At 37.5% G+C, this 22728-nt stretch overlaps 1 protein-coding gene across 1 annotated transcript in view; it reads right to left on the reverse strand.

Annotated features, from left to right (window-relative positions):
• The window catches only part of SLC9A9 (solute carrier family 9 member A9), a 510696-nt gene that overhangs the window by 461488 nt on the left and 26480 nt on the right, over nucleotides 1–22728 (reverse strand). Inside the window, exons 3-4 of the mRNA XM_081806463.1 lie at nucleotides 5160–5237; nucleotides 3323–3399 (exon numbers count right to left, since the gene is read on the reverse strand). Coding sequence (XP_081662589.1) covers nucleotides 3323–3399; nucleotides 5160–5237 — 155 coding nt within the window. The remainder of the gene's footprint in view (nucleotides 1–3322; nucleotides 3400–5159; nucleotides 5238–22728) is intronic.

Here is a 22728-nt window from a genome sequence, read left to right on the forward strand (position 1 = left end):
CTGGTGGTGGGTATTGAGGAGGGCACATTCTGCATGGAGCGCTGGGTGTTATGCACAAACAATGAATCATGGAACACTTCATCTAAAATTAATGATGTAATGTATGGGGATTAACATAAGAATAAAAAAAAATGTGAATTCCTTTTGAATGGGATTCCCAAATAAAAATCTTTCATATCTGTGAGAACTCCTATGGGGCTAATGAAGAAACATGTGGTATGCTAGTGAATATTGACTGATTTATTCAATTTTATTTTTTAGTTTAATGTTTTACATTCTATTTTTTAGTAATGATAACAAATAGAAGTAAAGCACATTTTTGGCATTGAGAATTTGACTCTGGAGCCAAACTATTTAGTTACTAATGCCAGCTCTATTACTTACTCTGTGTTCTCTCTAAACTTCAGCTGTCTCAGCTGTTAAATGAGGGTAATAATAGTATCTACTTAATAGGATTATCTTGAGGATTGACTTAGATAATCTATGTACTTTTAAAAAGGGTATACTTCATATAAAGCACTCAATGAATGTTTGTCGTGTTGTTTTTATTACTATTAATTTATCAGGAAAGCATAACCACTCATTTTCTAGGGTTTGAGTGTATGTTTGAATGACTCATACAATGAGAGTCACTAACTTGCGTAAGTGTCAGTTTGGCTTGAATTCAAGTTTGTGCCTTTCCTTCAGAAGTTCTGAAATTGTATCTGGAGATCAAAGCATAAAAATAAATTCTTGTTTCTCATCCCACAGGACCCAAAACAATTGGACTTGCCAATACTCTATTCTGCCCATAGGACGAGTGTGAAGTCACCCATCACCTCCAAGGGGTTGAATCCAACGGATACTCCAATTCCTGTCCCATTTGACCTCCTTGTGTTAGACACCGTCTACCCTCCCTTTCCCTCTTCCTTTGACTTCCAGACACATGTCCTGCTTATTTTCTTCCTGTATCTTGCACCTAATACTTCTTAGTCCTTTGTGGTTATCTCTTCCCTTTCTTCAGATAGTGCTGTTGCCCAGGTAAATTCCTTCTCACTCCATACACTTACCTTTGATTACTCCATTATCTCTCAGGATTTTAACATGTTGATGACTCCATATCCATCTTTACTGCCACTTTCTGAGGCCAGGTCCTTATTATTCCAACCTAGCTTATGGAAATTGCCTCTTAAATTGTCCCCTGACTGCCATCTTTTCCCCACTTTAAAATTTCTCCTTCACACAACAACCAGAATGACCTTCCCAAAGTATAAATCTGACCTTGTCACCATCAAGCTAAAGCTCTTTAATGGTTTCCTTTACTTTACTGGAAAAGACCTTAAAATCTTTAAACTACCTATCCCTTCTATACTTTAATGACCCACATTACGAAGGCACCCTACAAGTTTTTGTTTTTCAGATAATGCCAGTTCAAACAAAGCACATGGTTCTAAAAGTTTTCCCAGGGCTATACTTTTTATTCAAATCACTTTCCATCAAAAATTATTGATTGCAGCCTTAGAATCAGAAGAGGTTATCAACTCCAGTAAATGAACTTTACCAAATCTCCCGAACTGAATTTTTTTAGAAAAGGCAATTATACACACACACACACACACAACATTGTTGCTCTTCTTCAAAAATAGATTATAGAATTCTCATGATGATGAAAGCATATTGTATAAATACATACACTTAAGTATACTTAAAATCAGTTAGACAAAGGAAACAGGGTAATAATGAAAACTGACTATTACATAATTTAACAGCATTGTCCATAAGTTTAGAATTTAGATCCATTATACATTTCAGATCCTCATATTATAGAACTGCTAACCATCAATATTTGCTAGAAACTGATGAACATTGTTGAGAGTCCACACATCTCAGAGCCGTCTGTCAATGTGTATGAACGGTGTAGAGGAATGTACAAAAAATTGCTAAAGAAAGAGGGGATGATGGTTAAGACCTGCTAAGTCAGGAGTCAAAGTCTGAATTTTGTCCTGACCATGGCTCTACTTTATATATATTTCTTAAGACAACTGATTAGAGTTTCAAGATGTTACTTTCTTCATCTTCAGAATAAGGTGCTTTAATTACACAAATCTCGAAGGCCCTTGCCAGCTTTGAAATTTGAATATTTAGTTATGGCATACCAACAGAATAGAACAACTCTCCTCTAAACATGCTTTGAGAAGGATAAAATCCATGTTTGCCTCTTAGTCACAGTTTAAACACCTCTTAGGTGTCCAGACTTAATGAGACTCCTCAATCTATATCCCTGCAAGCCTCCACCTTCAAGTGCTAAAATCTTTAGCTTCCTCACTGCCCTAACCATGCTGGACATTTTCATAATGTAGTCTGACTCATTCTAGGCTTGAAGCAATAAAAATTTAACAGAGAATTCAACATAACCCACCACCCTGCTTTCAGGTCCAAGTAATGATACCTCCTTAGTCTTCCAGTGACACACACTAAATACTTCGTAAGGGAAGAGCTGGATAAGTGACTAGCATGTGTTTTTAGCTTCAGTTTCTTACATTAGGGTTATAATAGCTGTATGCAGTAAAATTCAAGGGTAGAGTTGGCTGTATCAGACAATTTAAGACACCCACACCATCATAGTCATAGCAGCTGAACATGTTTTCTGCAGTGGAGATTTAATGTATTGGATAGGATTATAAGTGAATTGGATTGGCTTCACCATTTTATATCATATTTTGCTTTGTGGTGAGCTGCAAGCCAGAGTCTATAGAGTTAGACTTGGGGGCTTAGCAACATAACCAATAAAATATAGTGAGAAAAAAACAAGGCTGCATTCTATAGCATATCAACTGAAAAGCCATCCCAGCATTAAACAGCTCTGCTGATATTTGGAGATGTCTGTCTCAGACTGTCCTCTTACAAACCTTCCCTAGAGAGCAAACCCTTGACATGTAGCTACTATTGTACTCCTGTCTAATACAGGTAGGGTCCTGCAAAAAAGATGAAAAAAGAATGTAGTGTGTTTACCTGCATTATTCAAGCAAAAAAAAGGGGGGGGGTGCGAATGCAATGTGATTCTCATAACTCAAGCCAAGTTATCCACATTCCCTAAGTCAGAGGTCCAAAACTCACAGAGAAAATCCAGCAACCTAATTTCAGTTTGCTTTGATTTGAAGGCTTATGTTTGTCAGGATACATATAAACCTTGGAATTGAGTCAGAAGAAATGTGTAAAGATGTAATATACAGAAAAAGGTAGACAAATCACCCAGTCAGTGTGAGTCCAGGAAAAGTGAGATTCCTCCCACAGATCACTGGCCCCACAGCCACCTGGAACTTGAGCTCTGAATGTCACTTACCCTATGACGATACAGGAGATGGCAGTTCCCAAGAAGGCATATGTTAAAATAGATCCTAAGTTTTGAAAAAAGTGTCTCTGGGGAGAAAAGAATATTTCATATAGTACATCCATATATTTTCTTACTGTAACAGGAAATAAAAATAAATGTATGCACTTTCACAGCCCCTCTCTTCCCCCACTGTGTAGGCAAATTTTATTTTTGAGCCTTAGTTCCTGGCCTTATTGTACAGATAAGGCTGAACCTATTTATACTGCAAAGGACAGAGGTTTCTCAGAGAAATGGGGGAACAAATACATCAGAAAATGACAGGGTAGAGAGGAGAGAATGACTGCCAGAACCGGCTGGACCTGAGAGAGAAAGTAAAGAACTGGGGCAATGTCCATGCAGGACTCTGGAATGATTAACAGAAGACAAAGCTTTTAAGAAATTTAGTTGTCGGGTGCCTGGGTGGCTCAGTCGGTTAAGCGACTGCCTTCGGCTCAGGTCATGATCCTGGAGTCCCGGGATCGAGTCCCGCATCGGGCTCCCTGCTTGGCGGGGAGTCTGCTTCTCCCTCTGACCCTCCTCCCTCTCATGCTCTCTGTCTCTCATTCTCTCTCTCTCAAATAAATAAATAAAATCTTTAAAAAAAAAAAAAAGAAATTTAGTTGTCAATGGAACCCATTTAGCATTTTAAAAATACTATTCTAAAAGATTTTAGTTGCCTTTTGACTCATTGGCTCTCTGACTTATATTTCTTCTGAGTGTAATGAAACAAAACTTTATCACCTACAACAATTTATTTTAGTGAATCACACAAAACGATGCCTAGTATTAGGGCTAGGGATAAGGAAGGATGACCTGAGGAAATCCAGCCTTCTAAGACTTCTCAAATGCTGGCTTGGGAGAACTCTCGTCCAGTTCTCTAAGTGGGAGCTGAGTAGTTAGAACTGACAGCAAGAGGGAGCCTGGAGTACACAAGAAAATCAGGTCTGTTCTGAACAAGCCGCCTTGACTGCTGGGGCTGACAGGCCAAAGGGATGAGAGCCTCAGGAGTCTCTGGGTGGGGAATGGGCAGCAGAAAAGCAGCTATACTACCTCGGCATCTCAAAATTCAAACACAGCCGAGCCTCAGTCTGAGGCACAGGAGATGCTAGCACTTAAACTCTTAAGGGAATTACTAAGCTATGAAAAGTGCACATTCAGGCGGTACCCAAATAACGTCAGGCAAGAGCACAGAAGCTACAAGACTGGACTTCCTTTCTATGAACATCAACAGCTGAGTATTAGCAAGTAGCTGAGTTTTCACCCTGACTGATAAACCCAGTGTCTATCCCAATTAACAGCTAACTCTTTGGTTACAGTTATCTAGAATAATATTATCCAATAGAAATATAATGTTAGCCACATATGGCATTTAAGATTTTTCTAGTATCCAATTAAAGTAAGTTAAAAAAAAAAGCAAAATGAATTTTGGTAATATATGTCTTATTTAACCCAATATATCCAAAATATTATCATTTCTACATGAAATCCATATCAAACATAATGGAGATATTTTACATTCTTTTCAAATACTAAGTCTGTGAAATCCAGTGCATATTTTACACTTAAAGCACGTTTTCATTCAAACTAGCCACATTTCAAGGGTTTAATGGCTGCATGTGGCTAATGGCCAATGCAGAGCAGAGCAGATTTAGAAGAATTCTAAGTGTGTCAGATTGGAATCTGTATCATTTAATCTAAGATAATGATATCCTTATGAATTAAATAAGCTCATAATTGTTTCTTCATTAGTGCTGGTACAATTTTCTGCTTAATGGTAAAAGAAGAAAATAATCACTGTGTTATTTACCTTCTTTAGGCTGTATCCTGCGTGAAATATAATTGGTGGCAGTAAAACATTGAAGAAGATTTCTGGATCAAATGTCATCTGCCAGAAAAGATAAAAGTGCAGTTAGGAAGATGCTCCTTTGGGTCACTAAAAAAATGTGCTTTAACAATACAGTTATAGTCACCTCGGCTAAGTTTGTATGAGGTATATTAACATGCTATTAAATTAGCACAGATGAAAATAAGAAAAAATGCAAACTTAGAAATTCATAAATGCAATGTAACCATGAAGTAATATTTTCAATGTAAAACCTATACCCGATTTTATAGCTAATAACAACAACAATTCAATAAAACCTCTCTGGGCAAAGAAAACTCTTTGCATTTATTTTGGTTAGTTGTCCACTTTTCACATTTTAAATGTTTTCATTCTATTTTATTTTTTTCCGGTCCAAGAAATTTTCTGGCAGTGCGCAAACATTTTAGCTTCTGACAAGAGTTTATTTAAACTTTTACCAAATAAAACATTTTTAAAAATTTGGTCTTAGTTTTCCCTACTTTATCCCATTCCAGAGTTTAAAATGTTTTCCAGACTCTGTGGAAAAATACATTGGAAAGCGCAAATGGATTTTTCTAGTATTTGTTTATTGGCTTTTACTTAAATGTTAAAGTTGGCCAAAAAAAATTACTTGATGTGAAATACAATGAAATGAAATATGTAATCAAATATCCACTATTTGCTGGGAAGTCTGAAAATGAAACTCTTTTAATCTTTAAAATCTCACTTAGACTCACCGTCTTCTTTCTCTACCCTCCTCCCCAAACACACACAAAGTCATTCATTATTCACCACTAGGGCTTTTTAACCATTACAGTACTCATCAAAATCTTTCAGATACATGGTTTCACAGCTATAATATTTAATTTTCCCTCCCTTTTTTTGCCTTAATTCTAACTCATCTCTGATGTTGGATCTCAGAAGCTGCTCTTCTCTGAAATCCACTTTGATTTCCCCAGTTACTTCTGTGCTCTTTCAGCACTTTGGAGCCTCCTTCTCCCTGTAACAGTCCCTCAACATTACTCATGTAATATTTGGGAAGGGGTGGGTGCGGGAAGTAGGAGTCACTTAACTCAGCCAGGTCCCCATAAACTTAGTCATCCACTGATGCTACAACTGCTTGTATCAATGAGCATTCAGGTAGATCAACTTTGGCCCATCCGTAGCTCTCTGTGCCTGAGTTTCTTCATCTTTAGAATGAATATAATAATGTGATACCTAATTTTAAGGTGGTTGTAAAAATTAAATCAATTAATATTCGTAAAGCCCTTGTAGCACTGCCTAACATCTAGTAAGCATTTTAAGAATTTATTACTAAAGAAAATAAAATATTTTTCAAGCTGTTAGGAACTCTTGAAGGTTATGGCTGTGTAAAATTTGGGCAAAGATACTACGTTTCCTTCTAAGTTTGTTCTTTCTTCTAAGATTATCTGTATACCATTACTGATCTATTTTTATGAGGTCCCTTTGAAAGTGTATCAATTGCATATTTGAAAGTTTTTAGCAAAGAGATATATTTCTGAGTGTTGCAGGAATGAAGCAATGCAGCTGTGATCATCTGGAAGAAAAAAGTACCCTGGCACAAACATTTTGGACAGAAAATCCCTTGCCTCAGCAGTTTTTCTGCAAAAATCAGGTTAATCACTCAACCAGAACATTTCAATAATCAGAATGCCCCATTCCCTGCATGCAGGTTAACTAATGTGCTATTGAATTATATTTTCTGGAGCACCCAGATGAAACTGGCAGGCTGAGAATGGCATGCAGCATACGAGGATTTATTTGTATATACAAAACAGATTTGTGTTCCTTTCAGACTTGCTATAAGCTTAGGAACTGCTAAATCAGAGTTCTGGGAGTAACTCCAAACCCAGACAATTTCTCAGAAATGGCAGGATCTGCTGCTGTACCAATCTCCAGATGGCGATTCCACATGTCATTTTCCTCAAATTTTGTGTTCAAATTATGGCCTTGGAGGTGAGACTGTTTTTAAGGCCCAAACAATTAAAATTTTTCAATATAATTTGAGGGGGAAAATCTAAGACAAGTGAAAACAGAAAGCTAGAAATATTTCAGCTAAAGACCTTAGTCCTCTAAGATAGAGAACTTAAAGACCAGCCCTGTCCAATAGAACTTCCTGCGATGATGGAAATACACTATAATTGTACTATCCAATATGGTAGCCACTAGCCACATAAGCTAGTAAGCAACTGAATTGCAGGCTAGTACAACTGAGGGACTGAATTTTTTATTTTCACATCTCCTGAGTGGTAGCTGGCAAATGCAATTATCCCCATTTTTCAGGGACAGGAGAAGAAATGAACGGCATGCTCAGTGTTAATCAGTGTGACAGGCATATCACTGAGAATTGAGTGTATATTCATAGGCAGACTAAATGTGTAGTTTCTGAGGAAACAGCTGGCTAACATAACTACTTAGAACAAGATGTAGGAGTGTTTAAGAGGAGTTGGGACTCAGAAGTAGATTTTATTATTTTGGTAATTCCTGATTCCTTTGGAAAAGCAGAAGTGGTTAACACAATAATGTGTTCAATCATTTTCAATGCTTTTTTCATTAAAAATTTAATAAGTTTCTTCTTTGCTACAAAGTACTTAAAGATATATGATAGATACAGTGAATTCATGAAGGCTATAGCTAAGAAAGGAAAGATAATGTGCAAGCACAGTAAAAGGCATGGGGCTAGGCTGTAATTCAGAGTTCTGTAGGACAGAAACACCATTCTGGGCTTGCTAACCCTGCAGGGAGGCTTGATGTTCAGGCAGCATATGAACTGGGTTTTGAAGGATGGATAGGAGCTTATCCATGGGGCACCACCATACAGAACATGATCCTTTGTCTGCCCTGGGGGCAGTGGGCCAATTCACCAAGCCGCAGAGGAAACTGGTATCTTCCTGGAGTTTCAGTTATACTCAACAGCAGATGATTTGAAACATTTTAAATATTAAAATAAATGCAGACATAGTCAAAAAATCTCAAAAAGTCTGTATGTGCTCTTACTATAAATAGGAGACTTCAAAGAAAACTTGGCTGGCTCAGGGTAGGCAGCTTTGAGACATACCTAGAGACAGCTCAAGAGTGTGCATTTGTTTTCCTTTGCCCTAAGTTATGCTTTTGATAGGAGGTACCAGACACACTTGGGAAATAGAAATAGACAATGCAAAGCTCCTGAGGGATAGAGGAGGAATTTAATGCAGATGGATATTACCTAGACTATGAGATCTCTCTGACCCTGTGGAGATGGATTTAAGCTACACTCATTCAAAATTGGAGAAAGTAGAAATGTTTTATACAAGTAGGATTAAACAATAAAGTGGCCAGTGGGAATATAAATTTGTATAACCTCTTAATAGGGTAATTTGGCAATAGGTATCCAAATGTTAAATGTCCTTACCATTTGATTCAGCAATATCTCATCTGAGAATTTATCCTACAGATATGCTTGTACATGTATGGAATGACATAAGGATAAAAGCATTCACTACAGATGAAAGAATGAAAAAAAATGTTGGGGATAATTAAATCATGAATTGGTTAAATAAATTATGGTGTAATTCATACAACTGAATACTATATAACTTTTAGAAAGGCCAGGGAAACTGTCTATGCATTGAAATGGTTGCTCTCTATAATTTGTTGTCAAGTCAAAAGAGCAAGGTATAAGATCAGCATGTCCGGTGCATATAACAAAGATTGCTATGGGCTCACCATGCCCCATTTCATTTTTATCCTTGTCAGACACCTAGACTTCATTTCCTTGTAGTCATATGACAGAGATCTAGCCAATTAAATATGGACAAAAAGAATATAAATTATTTCCAAGCCTGGTCCCTGAAAACCCCCTAAATCTTTCATGCTTTATTCCTTTCTTTGTTGCTTATATACAGCATCTGGCAGAGGGCTCATATCCCTAGGGACTGGCAGAGCCAGTAGGTTAAAGGAAGTTGGGATGATTAATGGCTACTGGAGAAGACTATAGTTCTCTCGTCACTGGCCCAAAGGCCATACTGCATTGGGACATGAGCAAGAAATAAACCATTATCATGTTAAATCATTGAGATTTGGGGATAGTTTGTTAAGGCATTTTGCCTATTCCAAGATTTGTGTAAAAGGGGATGCAGAATATTTACATATATATGTAAATATATACATATTTATATGTACACACACACACATACACACGCACGCACGCGTGCACACACACACATACACACAAACTAATGGTTGCCTCCAGTGAGGCTAGGAAAGAGAAACTGGTAGCAGAAAAGAAAGGTAGAAGTTGGAAGAAGGATTTTCTGTATATTTAGTGAGCAGGTGATTATCTTTGTCCTGGCTTCATATCTATAAATACAGACATGATCGCTTCTCGACCTTTTGGCTAAGATCAAGTATAAATACAGAGATGACCGCTGCTTAGAGCAGTACATCCCAGCATTTTCCCCATCATGACACAGAAAATGATTATATTGGGTCAATAGGGGTAAACTGTGGAAAAATTAGGGTCCTGTTAGATTACGCAGGACTGAAAGGATTAGACTTGGGCCTCTGACTATCCTTAGCCCAAGGATGAGGGGATTGAAATGTCGTGGCCCACCTGTAACCCATCAGCCCACCAGCTGAGGAGTGCTGTGCAGGATTTAACACTCTTGGCCCTGGTCCCACCTTCCACTCACTCATCCCCAGGAAACAGAGAGTGACTACTCTGATTACTGAGTTGGAAAAAAAGGAATTGAGTGTATGCAGCTCAGTGCTGTCCTCTCTCCATGTTGGAATCAGCCTGCTTGCTGAGAGTAGATGTCCCTGGCTCCACCCAGACCTAAGCTTTATAAGAGCAAAGCCCAGCAGGAAGGCCCATACACTCCAGCTGAGTCTGTAGCTAGGTATGTAAGTCTTTCTAGTTCTAGAGAAAGATGAGCAAGCCAGCTCAAAAACCAATCCTCACTATTTCAACTAGTTTTTGATCTCCATCTTTCTCACTTTTGTACCTATGTCTCAATTAGTTATAAAAGAAATGTAATTAATAGAGAAAAGAGATGATATTAAATCACCTCTTCAAGATTCTAACTATTTTGTATCTTTTGAACACTGAGCTATGTGAATGTATTACCTACTCAAAAAATAAAGTCTTTTTTTTTTTTTTAAGAAGATGTCTTGGGCAGATTAATTTGGAGGGGCCTCAAGACTGGCCTGAATGAAGTGAAACCACTGTGAAGCTGCAATTACCAAAATGAGTCGAGGTAATGACCATGTGAATTCAGGTGGCCATGACAGAATGGAAAGAAAGAAACAAACCCAAGAGACATTCATTCATTCAACAAGTATTTACTTAGAATAAGCCAGGCATGTGGCAAAGAGGATTAGCAGGGTTTGCAGGTAAAATAGAGCAGCAAAAATGAAAAACTCCAAAGAAATCTATGTTTTTGCTGCCTGGATGAATTACTGAGAGAACGTGGTTGGGAGGAGCTGATGTGGCAGAGATTAAGACAGGTCAGAAAAGCCGAGGGCTAATTGACACCTTTGCTCATTGAGTCCAAGGTGTCTGGGAGACACTTGAAAGTCTGTGCTTGGAGGAAAGGTCAAGGCCAAGAAGAAATGATCCAGAATCATCAGCATAGAGGAAATGATTTGACAAGTTTAGTTGAGATCTCTGAAAGAGTGAGCACCATAGAGAAGAGAAGAGGACCAAGGAAAGAATCCTGGAATTGGGAAGAAGGGCACTACCAGGGAGGGAGACAATGAAGAAATAATCAGAGAATGGGAGAGAATGGAGCTCAGGGCCACAGAAAGTGAGGAAGAAGTGTAGTGTAAGAAGGAGGTGCTACTCTCTAACTCAGGGATGCCAGATTTAGCCAATAAAAATACAGGATGACCAGTTAAATTGGAACTTCAGATAATTCTTTTTCAGAATAATTCCTTAGTACTACATCTGGGACATACATTTCTCAATTATTAATTATTTATCTGAAACTCAATAAGCAGAGAGAGAGACAAGAATGAAAAACCCCAGAATGAACCTGTGTTTAGCACCTGGCTGACTGAGGGAACAGCAGCGGAGCAGCTGACTCTACCTATCCAACTCTGATGTCCATGGCTGCAAAAAGGGGTTTGAGAGCTGAGAAGAAATCCTTCGGGTTTCATAATTAGGAAGTCGTTGCTGATCCTTTTCAATTGATTTTCAACCAGAAGTGGGTACAGAGAGTTAAAGGAAAAGTGAATGATGAAAAAGTGAAACAGTGGGTTCTTGGCCTCTCGTTTGGGAGGTTTGGTGGGGTCCTTCGGGAACCCGATAAATGGCTGGTAGATGAGATGGAGAAATAGAGAGGAAACAAAGAGGCAAAGACCACAAGAAAAGGAGGCAGGAGAGGAGATCAAAACATAGAATGGTAAGGGCATAAGTTTAGGGAGGTAAGGAAGTGACATGAGCAGCAGAAAGATAATTCATGTTTTCTTAAAAATGGGGAGAAATCCTACCCTTGACATTCAAATCTGTGGGACAGCCACATTACAAAATGGTTATTCACAGTAAAAAGCATTCTTCCATTCTTCCAGATGTTTCTTTCAGAGCCCTTGTATGTGGCAAGCATACAAGCTTTAACCTCATGTAACTGATGTTTAAGAAGTGCTTAATACCACAGACACACAGGCTGTCAGAGGGAGAAGCTGCCTTGGAGGTCAGCTGATCTTGGGGTCTGCAAACTGATCTCTGCCAATGCCTGGGCTGCGTGAAGGGAGCAGGTTGATAGGAAGTGAGAACAACTGCTCTGGGGCCTGCCCTGCATCTGCCCTCCCGTTTCTGCCTGAGCAGTTTTGATTTTACACATTGTGAAGAAGTGTCAGATTTTCTTTAAATGAAGGGTTCCTCTACTAAAAAATGTTTTAAACCCTGACCTAATATTGTCCCCCTGACCTAATATCGTCCCCCAGTGGGGGGGGGGGTCAGTGGGCCACTCAGAGGCAGCACTGAGCTTAAAAATCCTAAACCACAGCTGTTTCTCTTTTATGACGTTTATGTTCTTAATTTTGCTTCAAATATCTTAAATGATGTCTCAGAGTTAAAGTCCTTCCCTCCACCTCTCCCTCAAAGTGAGCAATACCCTGAAGTTAGAAAGTGTTTTTTCTTTCCATGACTATGTTCTGATACTTCACATATATGTGTCCATAAGCAATAATTGATATTATTTTTAGTATAGAATATTATATATAATCAGTATTTTTTTAAAATTTTACAGAAACTTAATATACATATAAATATTATATTGCATTTGTATTTTAAAAGTTTACAGAAATTTAACCATAAACATCCTTTTGCATTCCGTTTCTTACAGTCAACATTATTTTTAAAGGCTTATCTATACTAATACATGTGGATTTTGTCCGTTCACTTAGACTGCTGTATAGTGTTCTATTGGATAAATGTATCATCATTGTTTTTTCCCCTCCTCCAACAAGGGAATTAGGACAATTAGTTTATTTCTTATTTTTTGCTATTACTAAAAAAATTCTATGGATATTCTTGTACTTAAGTGCATACATGTGAAAGATTCTCTACAAGAGGAAAATACCTAGAAGTGGGCTGGATGATAAGGTGTATGAATCTTCAACTTTAATACATATTGGCAAATACTTTATTTTTTATTTTTTATTTTTTTTTAAAGATTTTATTTATTTATTTGACACAGAGAGACACAGCGAGAGAGGGAACACAAGCAGGGGGAGTGGGAGAGGGAGAAGCAGGCTTCCCGCCGAGCAGGGAGCCCGATGCGGGGCTCGATCCCAGGACCCTGGGATCATGACCTGAGCCGAAGGCAGACGCTTAACGACTGAGCCACCCAGGCGCCCCGGCAAATACTTTAAAGTGGTTACACCAATTTTGAATCCTACATGAGTGTATAAAAGTATTTCCCCACATTCTAGCCAACACTTAGTATTGACAAATTTCTAATTTTTGCTAGTTGGATAAGTATGAGCTGTTATCACATTATTGTTTACTTTGCATTTCCCTTTATGAAATGAGCATATCCCTAATGAAATGAGCATATTTTCCTTGTTTATTGATCTTTTGTGATATCTCTTTAGTGAATTTTTGGATCATATCTTTTACCCACTATGACTTTTTCTTGCTAATTAGTTCGTCATAAAATCGTGTTACTATTATGTTTTGGTTATTTATATTTCAAATATACTCTTCTAGTCTGTCATCTCCTTAAACTTTTCACTTTTGTCTTTTAATGCTGCTATTGGTCTTTTTCATGCAGAAATTTATTTTATTTAATTAATTTATTTTTTTAAAGATTTTTATTTATTTAACAGAGAGAGCACAAGCAAAGGGAGAGAGAGGGAGAAGCAGGCTCCCTGCTGAGCAAGGAGCCCGATGTGGGACTCAATCCCAGGACTCTGGGATCATGACCTGGGCTGAAGGCAGCCGCTTAACTGACTGAGCCACCCAGGTGTCCCGAAATTTTTTTTATTTTAATGTAGTAAAACTTATTACATTTTTACCTGTGATTTCCACTTTTAGTAACTTCTTTAAGAAAAAATCTGTCCCTGTCCTAATGTCATAAATATATTTTCTCCTAAAGTTTAATAATTGGCTGTTTATAATTGAGTCTTTAATCCATCTCAAGTTTACTCATTATATGATGTGAAATAGTAGTCAAATTCTTTTTTTTCCAAATAGCCAATTTTCCCAGAAATATGTATAGGTATTTGGTAGTTCATCCTTTCCCACTGATTTCAGTTGGCTCTTCTCTCCAGTGCTTTTTCAAAGATCCATAAGACATTCATTCTAATAAATATTTGATATCTATTACTCAATAGCCTATTTAATAATTCAAATATAAGAACAGCTTTATACACACAGGTATTCACTGAAGCATTATTTACACTAGCAAAAATTTAGAAACAACTCAAAACTCAAGCACATTTATATCCATTAACCTGAATTTTTAAAAGCCTGAGGAAATGGTAAGTTTATGATAATAAATAAAGCAAGTTACAAAGTTTTAGGGACCATATGATTGAAGCCACACAGAAAAAAATATATGTAAAAAGACTAGATAGAAATTGATTTAATTTATAGTGGTTGCATAATGTTGTAGGACTATTTGGATTCTTCCTTAAAGGGAAAAAAAAAAAAAACCCACCTTTCCAGTCCTTCCCAAATGAACATCTTGTAAAGTTATCATTTAGAATTATGAAAATTTGAAATAGAATGGAACCTTTATAAAGATTAAGGGATAATAAAAGGTGATAAATAATATGTGAGGGAAAATTAAGAATTGAGGACCCAGATTTGTTATGATTTTTCAGTAGGATAAAATATCTAAAAGGCCTGACACAGAATCAGGCAAGTGAGCAATAAGTGCTCCTTAAATAGTTAACCCATGTCATGTCCAATCTATTGAGTTATTTTCATTCTTTTCCAATATTACTGGAAAGCTGAGAATACTTCCCCCCCCAATTAGAATACCTAGTATTATGAATGCTAATGGTTAAAAATTGTGGACCACTGAAATATAAGCATTTTTGCACTGCAGTTCATAGAAGCAGAACTAAATTACAGAGAAATGGCAAAAGGAGAACTTTTAATAGGAGAGAAAATTTTAATAATCATAAGTTATCACTGAGAAATTATGAGAATATTATACCACAAAATTATGTTCACTTTTGAAGTAAGTAGAATTCTGGAAGTTAGAAATACACTTTGAACATCATACATGCAAAAGTGACAGATATAAACACTGGCATTTCATTGGAGGTAGGTAGTGTTTACAACTCCAGGCAAAATTAGGTAGAGAATTGAGAACAAAGCATTTTTAAAATTAAATATTTAACTTGGCAGTAGGGAGTTTTGAAAAGAACATTGAACTCTGAGTCAGAAGACCTAGTCTTAAAACCAGTTCTGTCACAGATCAATCTTGATCAAGTCACATAAGCTTTCAGAACCTGTTTCCTACTCTGAAGCATGGGGTAATATCTGTTCACCTCATGGAATAACAGTGAGATTGAAATGAACAGTGCAGGGGCACCTGGGTGGCTCAGTTGGTTAAGTGACCAACTCTGGTTTCAGCTCAGGTCATGATCTTGGGGTCATGGGATTGAGCCCTGTGTAGGGCTCTGCACTTAATAGGGAGTGTGCTTGAGATTCTGTCTCTCCCTCTCCCTCTGCGCTCCCCCCTTTTGTGCACACACTCCTCTCAAATAAAATAATTAAAAAAAAGAAATGGACAGTGCAATAAGAAAAGCCTTTGTATATAATAAACTACCTTGGAAGAGGGAATGCACAATCATTATAATTTAGGGAGGGCCGAAGTTCAGAGTCTGTCTTCCTCACTTATAGACTCGTACAGTTACCACTTGTTAATTAATCATAATGATAGTTAATAATAAAAATAACAACTGACGTTTCCATAAAGTTGTTGCAGTTTGAAAAGGTGCTTTCATATACAGTCTCTTAGGTTTCTTCACAACAACTCTCTGAAGTATTCTGAACACCCATTTTTACAGAGGTGAAACCAAGATTCAGAGAGTTAAGTGACTTACCCAAAGTCACATACCTTGTAAGTAGCAAGACTTAAGACTCAAACCCTGCGTTACCACTGCTTTATTGGTAATAATGCTAACAAAGCTAATAGGTAATATACTTTGAACACTTACTATGAGCAGGCACTACTCTTTTGTTTTTTAATTGAAGTATAGTTGATAAACAATGTGACATTCAGGTATACAACAAAGTGATTGGACAACTATACATTATGCTATGCTCACCACAAGTGTAGCTACCTTCTGTCACCATACACCGTGACTACAGTTTCATTGAATATATTTCCTATGCTGTACCTTTCATCCCCATGACTTATTCATTCTATAACTGGAAACCTGTACCTCCCACTCCCTTTCACCCATTTTGTCCATCATCCTACCTACCTCCCCTCTGGCAACCATCAGTTTGTTCACTGTATTTATGGATCTTTTCTATTTGTTTGTTTGATCATTTGCTTTGTTTTTTAGATTCCACATAAAAGTGGGATGTAGTATTTATCTCTTTCTGTCTGACTTATTTCACTTAGCATAATACCCTCTAGGTCCATTCATGTTGTCATGAATGGCAAGATCTCACTCTTTTTAATGGCTGAGTAATATTCTATTCTCTCTCTATAGATACCACATCTTCTTCAATCATTCTTCTATCAATGAACACTTAGGTTGCTTCCATATCTTGGCTATTATAAATAATGCTGCAGTGAATACAGGGATGCACATATCTTTTTGAGTTAGTGTTTTTGTTTTCTTTGGGTTAAATACCCGGTAATGGAATTAATGGATTATATGGTATTTCTGTTTTTAATTTTTTGAGGAACCTTCACACTATTTTCCACAGTGGTTGCACCAATTTACATTCCCACCAACAATGCATGAGGGTTCCTTTTTCTCCGCATCCTTGCCAATACTTGCTATTTCTTGTCTTTTTCATTCTAGCAATTCTGGCAAGTATAAAGTGATAGCTTCTGGTGGTTTTGATTTGCATTGCCCTGATGATTAGTGATGTTGAGCATCTTTTCATGTGTCTTGTTGGCCTTTTGTATGTTTTCTTTGGAAAAATGTCTATTAGTTCCGCTGCCCATTTGTTAATGGGATTATTTGAGGTTTTTTTGGTGTTGAGTTGTATAAGTTCTTTATACATTTTGGATATGAACCACTTATCAGATACATCATTTGCAAATATCTTCTTCAATTCAGTAGGTTGTTTTTTCATTTTGTTGATGGTTTCCTTCGATGTGCAAAAGCTTTTTATTTTGGTGTAGGTCCCAATAGTTGATCTTTGCTTTTGTATCCCTTGCACGAAGAGACATATCTAGAAAAATATTGCTAAGGCCAATATCAAAGAGATTACTGCCTAAATTTTCTTCCAGTTTTATGGTTTCAGGTCTCACACTTAGGTCTTTAATCCATTTTGAATTTATTTTATATATAGTGTAAGAAAGTGGTCTAGTTTCTTTCTTTTGCAGGTAGCTGGCCAGTTTTCCCAGCACCATTTATTGAAGAAATTGTCTTCCTCATTGCATATTTTTGCCTACTTTGTCATGGATTAATTGACCATTTAAATGCAGATTTTTTTAAAAGATTTTATTTATTTATTTGAGAGAGAGAGAATGAGAGAGAGCACACGAGAGAGGGGAGGGTCAGAGGGAGAAGCAGACTCCCTGCTGAGCAGGGAGCCCGATGCAGGACTCGATTCCGGGATTCCAGGATCATGACCCGAGCCGAAGGCAGTCGCCTAACCAACTGAGCCACCCAGGCGCCCTAAATGCAGATTTATTTGTGGACTTCAATTGATCTATGTGTCTATTTTTGTGCCAGTACTGCAGTGTTTCCATTGTTATAATCTTGTAGTATATCTTGATATCTGGAATTGTAATACCTCCAGCTTAGTTCTTCTCAAGATTGCTTTGACTATTCAGGATCTTTTGTGGTTCTATAGAGATTTTAGAATTATGTGTTCTCATCCTGTGAAAATGCTGTTGGCATTTTGATAGGAATTGCATTGAATCTGTACATTGCTTTGGGTACTATGGGCATTGTAACAGTATGAATTCAGCCAACCCATGAGCATAGTATATCTTTCCATTTGTTTGCATCATCTTCAATTTCTTTCATCGGTGTTTTATAGTTTTTTTTTTTTTTTAAAGATTTTATTTATTTGACAGAGAGAGACCCAGCAAGAGAGGAAACACAAGCAGGGGGAGTGGGAGAGGGAGAAGCAGGCTTCCCGTTGAGCAAAGAGCCTGATGTGGGGCTCGATCCCAGGACCCTGGGATCATGACTTGAGCCACAGGCAGATGCTTAACGACTGAGCCACCCAGGCGCCCCATGTTTTATAGTTTTCAGAGTACAGGTCTTTCACCTCCTTGGTTAAGTTTATTCCTAGGTAATTTATTCTTTTTGGTGCAATTGTAAATGGGATTTTTTTTCTTAATTTCTCTTTCTGCTACTTCATTTTTAGTTACATTTCATTTAGAAATGTAAGCTGTTAGACTGTTTCATTTTCCCACTTGATGAAGGAAAGTTACGTTAATTTTAATTGGATTGCTGTATTTCATTACTTTGTTAATTCCACCCTTTATATTTCTTTTCTGATAGATTTTATCACAAATCAGCTTCAAAATAGACTTTATAATGGAGCTTCTTCTATAGTTTGCCAAAATGTAATATTATAAGCTTGAAGGATCTGTTGAAGTTCTTGAATAAAAAAAAAAAGGAAAAAAGAACTGTGTTATGTTTGATTGCATTACACAACCCAATAAAGTAGATATTCTCCAAAAGATAAAAAAAAAAGAAATGTAACAGATTTCTGTATATTAATTTTGTATCCTGCAACTTTACTGAATTCATTTATTAGTTCTAATAGTTTTCTGGTGGAGTCTTTAGGGTTTTCTATGTAGAGTATCATGTCATCTGCAAATAGTGACAATTTTACTTCTTCCTTACCTATTTGGATGCCTTTTATTATTTTTTTTTCTTGTCTGATTGTTGGGGCTAGAACTTCCTGTACTCTGTTGAATGTAAGTGACAAGAGTAGACATCTTTGTCTTTTTCCTGATCTTAGAGGAAAAGCTCCCCTTTTTCATCATTAAGTATGATGTTAGGTGTGGCTCTGTCATATATGTCCTGTATTATGTTGAAGTATGTTCCCCCTAATCCCATTTTGTTGAGTTTTTAATCATGAATTGATGCTGTACTTTGTCAAATGCTTTTTCTGCATCTATTGAAATGATCATATGATTTTTATCCTTCATTTTGTTAATGTGGTGTATCACATTGAGTGATTTGCAAATATTAAACAATGTGCATCTCCAGAATAAATCCCACTTGATCATGGTGAATAATTCTTTTAATATATTGTTGAATGCTGTTTGCTAATATTTTGTTGAGGATTTTGCATCTATGTTCATTAGGGATATTGGCCTATAGTTGTTTCTCTGTTTTGTTTTGTTTTGTAGTATCTTTAATCAGGCACTATTCTAAGTGCTTTACATGTACTTTCTCATTTGCAACTCACAATGACCCTACAGAGTAGTTAGGATTATCCCATAAATAGGGAAATAAATGAATGAATGAATAAATAAATAAATAAATAGGGAAATTGAAGCACAGTGGCATTAATTATCTCACCCAAAATCACACACTGGTAAGTGGCATCTGAACCAAATAATATGGCTCCAGGAACTACCCTCTTAACTACAATATTCCATCTGCCATTCTCCTGGGTTCAGGTTACTTACTCCACTGCTGGATATGTCCTCATTAGCTGCAAATACATAAAGCCTACCTAGGTTTTCCAGATTGTTGCCATGGCACCTAGTCATCGATGATCAGAGAGTCTCCTATGTTTCTGCGTAAGATTCTTAACACATAAAGTTACCTCTATTAGTTTTGTGACTCTTTACTAAGGTAGCCATTCATCCTGGTTTCACCAGAACAGTTCCAGGTAATGCCTGTTGCCCTCGCTTAATTATTCATCCTGCCCTTCTCCCCTTCACTCTCAAGGGTTTCAGTTTGAAAGACAAATTATATGGTTTCCTACTCCTGATCCTAGATGTCCAGATTCCTGGCCTTTTAACAAACTACACATAACTTGGATTGGCTGCTTGTGGGCCTGCTCTTCATTGTGTTGGTTGCTTATTTCCCTCACTACCTGTGGCACTAACATGACAGTGAAACTCCATTCTAAAATTGACTTGATATCAGCAGGGGAAGGGAAAATAACAAGTGGGTGTGAGAAGGGCCTGGTATCCCATCTCAAGTATTCATTCCTCAATACCCAGGTAAGAATTGCAAAAGAAAAAACATCCAACACAATTGAAAATTTATGCATCAAGATTGATCCCCCCCTCTGGAATTGATCCTAGTCTTGGCCAATCTTTATTTATAAGCTAAAGAAACTGTGCCTTTTAATCCTCAAAATATACAGGAGCATTGCAGTCCCACAGAGTTTTCCTTTTTGCCTTATAATTTTTCTCCGTTTGCATAATCTTTATAGGCCTTAGCTCTGAAGTGTATGTGCAGCTTCCCCATCACAAGACTTCAACCAGGGAGCAACTGACCTGGGGAAGCTGGACAGGGAAGTGCTAAATCAGCAAAGACCACATTCATAGTGGATATGCTTGAGAAGGTATGGGGGCGGGGAGGTGCTGAAATCAGCAGAAAGTAGATGCCAAACAGCTTGATTTAAAATTAAAATGATGTGTTTTCAAATGGTGCATTCACCTTAAAAATGGTGCATTAAAAAACAACACTAAACTTCCTCCATCATGCCCACCTCAAACTACATCCCAGAGAGGAAATCCATGCCCATCAAGGGCAGATGTTTAGGAACCAGAGTAATATTTATAGCATGCCTAAAACTAAACATAACTTTTTCTCATTTATTTTGAAAAGCAACCCTCTAAAGTGGGTATCACTAATCCCTGTTTTATAGATTTTATAGATAAACAAAAATATGAGAAGTTAACTTGTCCAATGTCTCAATGCTAGAAGTGGCAGAGATAGGATTCAGCCTGTTTAGATGCAAAACCAAAATGGACTGAATACTTGTGTCTCCTCAAAATTCATATGTTAAGGGGCACCTGGGTGGTTCAGTTGTTAAGCGTCTGCCTTTGGCTCAGGTCATGATCCCAGGGTACTGGGATGGAGCCCCACGTTGGGCTCCCTGCTCAGCACCTCTCCCACTCCCACTGCTTGTGCTCCTGCTCTAGCTATCTCTCTGTCAAATAAATAAATAAAATCTTTAAAAAAAATTCTTATGTTGAAATTCAACCCCCAAGGTGTTGGTATTAGGAGGTGGAACCTTCAGGAGGTGATTAGGTCAAGAAGGTAGAACCCTTGTGAATGGGATTAATGCCCTTACAAAAGAGATAGGAGAGAGTTCTCTGTTTCTACCATGTAAGGACACAGTGGGAAAACAGCCATCTATGACCCAAGAAGCTTGCCCTCACTAGACACAGAATCTGCTGGTGGCTTAATCTTAGACTTTCCAACCTTTAGAACTGTGAGAAGTCATGTTTGTTGTTTAAATCAACCAGGCTATGGCATTTTTGCCCAAACAGACTAAGACAAAAATCTTATGCACTTCCTTATCTCACCTTGAAGGCAATTAGAGTTTAAGCTGACAATATAAAGCTTGAATAGTAGAATTTTAAGAGAGTCATCTTGTGGGAAAGGACTTTTTAGTGAGGTGAAAAATGAGGTATTTGGATATTTCCAATTCTCCTAAAAATGGAGTTATATAGCAATATATTCAGTGGTGTGCTGGTAAACCATCTCTATGGAGGAAAAAAAAAAAAGCCCACAAGCCTTGATTTGACAATTTCTGTGGTGTAAATAAATACTCCTACCATGGTCCACTTCAACCTACTGTTCTAACAACTCACTTACAAATATCTGAATAGTTAATAAATAATAAGCTCTCAAAGGCTAGGACAAGCCTACTCTAGTACTCCACTATGTCATTTTACTCCGACTATATGTTAACTCATTATTTGGGTACTGTTCTTTTTTTTTTTATTAAAGATTTTATTTATTTAATTGATAGAGAGAGACACAGCGAGAGAGGAAACAAAAGCAGGGGGAGTGGGAGAGGGAGAAGCAGGCTTCCCGCTGAGCAGGGAGCCCAATGCGGGGCTCGATCCCAAGACTGGGATCATGACCTGAGCCGAAGGCAGACGCTTAACGACTGAGCCACCCAGGCGCTCCTTGGGTACTGTTCTTGAGCACAAAATCTATATAAGGTTCCCAGCCTATGGGAAGTATAGAAGACCAGAATATGCAACCCCCTTCCTGCAATTAAAAAAAAACACTTTTTTTGGCTTAAGAATTATTTTAAGCTGATTATTTTGAGAAACAGGACCTGCTCTGAAGACAGACTAGAAGATATCCTTTTGTAAGGAAAATTTACGTTAAGGAAATCTCCATTTATAAGGCTGTCTCCTTCTCAGTACCAAGAAGAAAAGTATGACCCTAATTCATAAAAAACTTATCAATGGGGAAGGCATAGACTTAAATCTGCATAACAACCTTACTCTAGTTTACAGTAATTTTCCTGATCACGTTCCTAAAACTTGCCTTCCCCACACCCTTCTTTGTTTTAGCTGAAAATGGTATTTAAGCCTGAATTCTAATCCATCTTTTGACTAAGGTCCCTGACGTCAAGAACCTAGACATATAGAAAAAAAATTTTTTTCCTCCCCTACTAGTGTCAATGTGTTGGCTACTGGGAGTTTCCTTCAGTGAAGGTCTTGTTTTTTTTTTTTGGTCTTGTTGTTCTTGTTGCTAGGAGTATCAACCCCTTCAGGGATTATCAACACGGCAAAAAGCCACCTCACCCAAGGTCAGCCCTTTTTCAGAGTAGCCCACATCCAAAGACAGAATGATTTGGTATTTTAGAGGCCAGGCCATCTCAGAGCAACTAGGTATAAGGCTGAAGAGCCATTCTAACTCCAGAGCTTCCCAAGGAGTT

Source organism: Leptonychotes weddellii, chromosome 1 (genome assembly GCF_054177405.1).
Source record: "Leptonychotes weddellii isolate Sample4059 chromosome 1, ASM5417740v2, whole genome shotgun sequence".
Classification (NCBI taxonomy): Eukaryota; Metazoa; Chordata; class Mammalia; order Carnivora; family Phocidae; genus Leptonychotes; species Leptonychotes weddellii.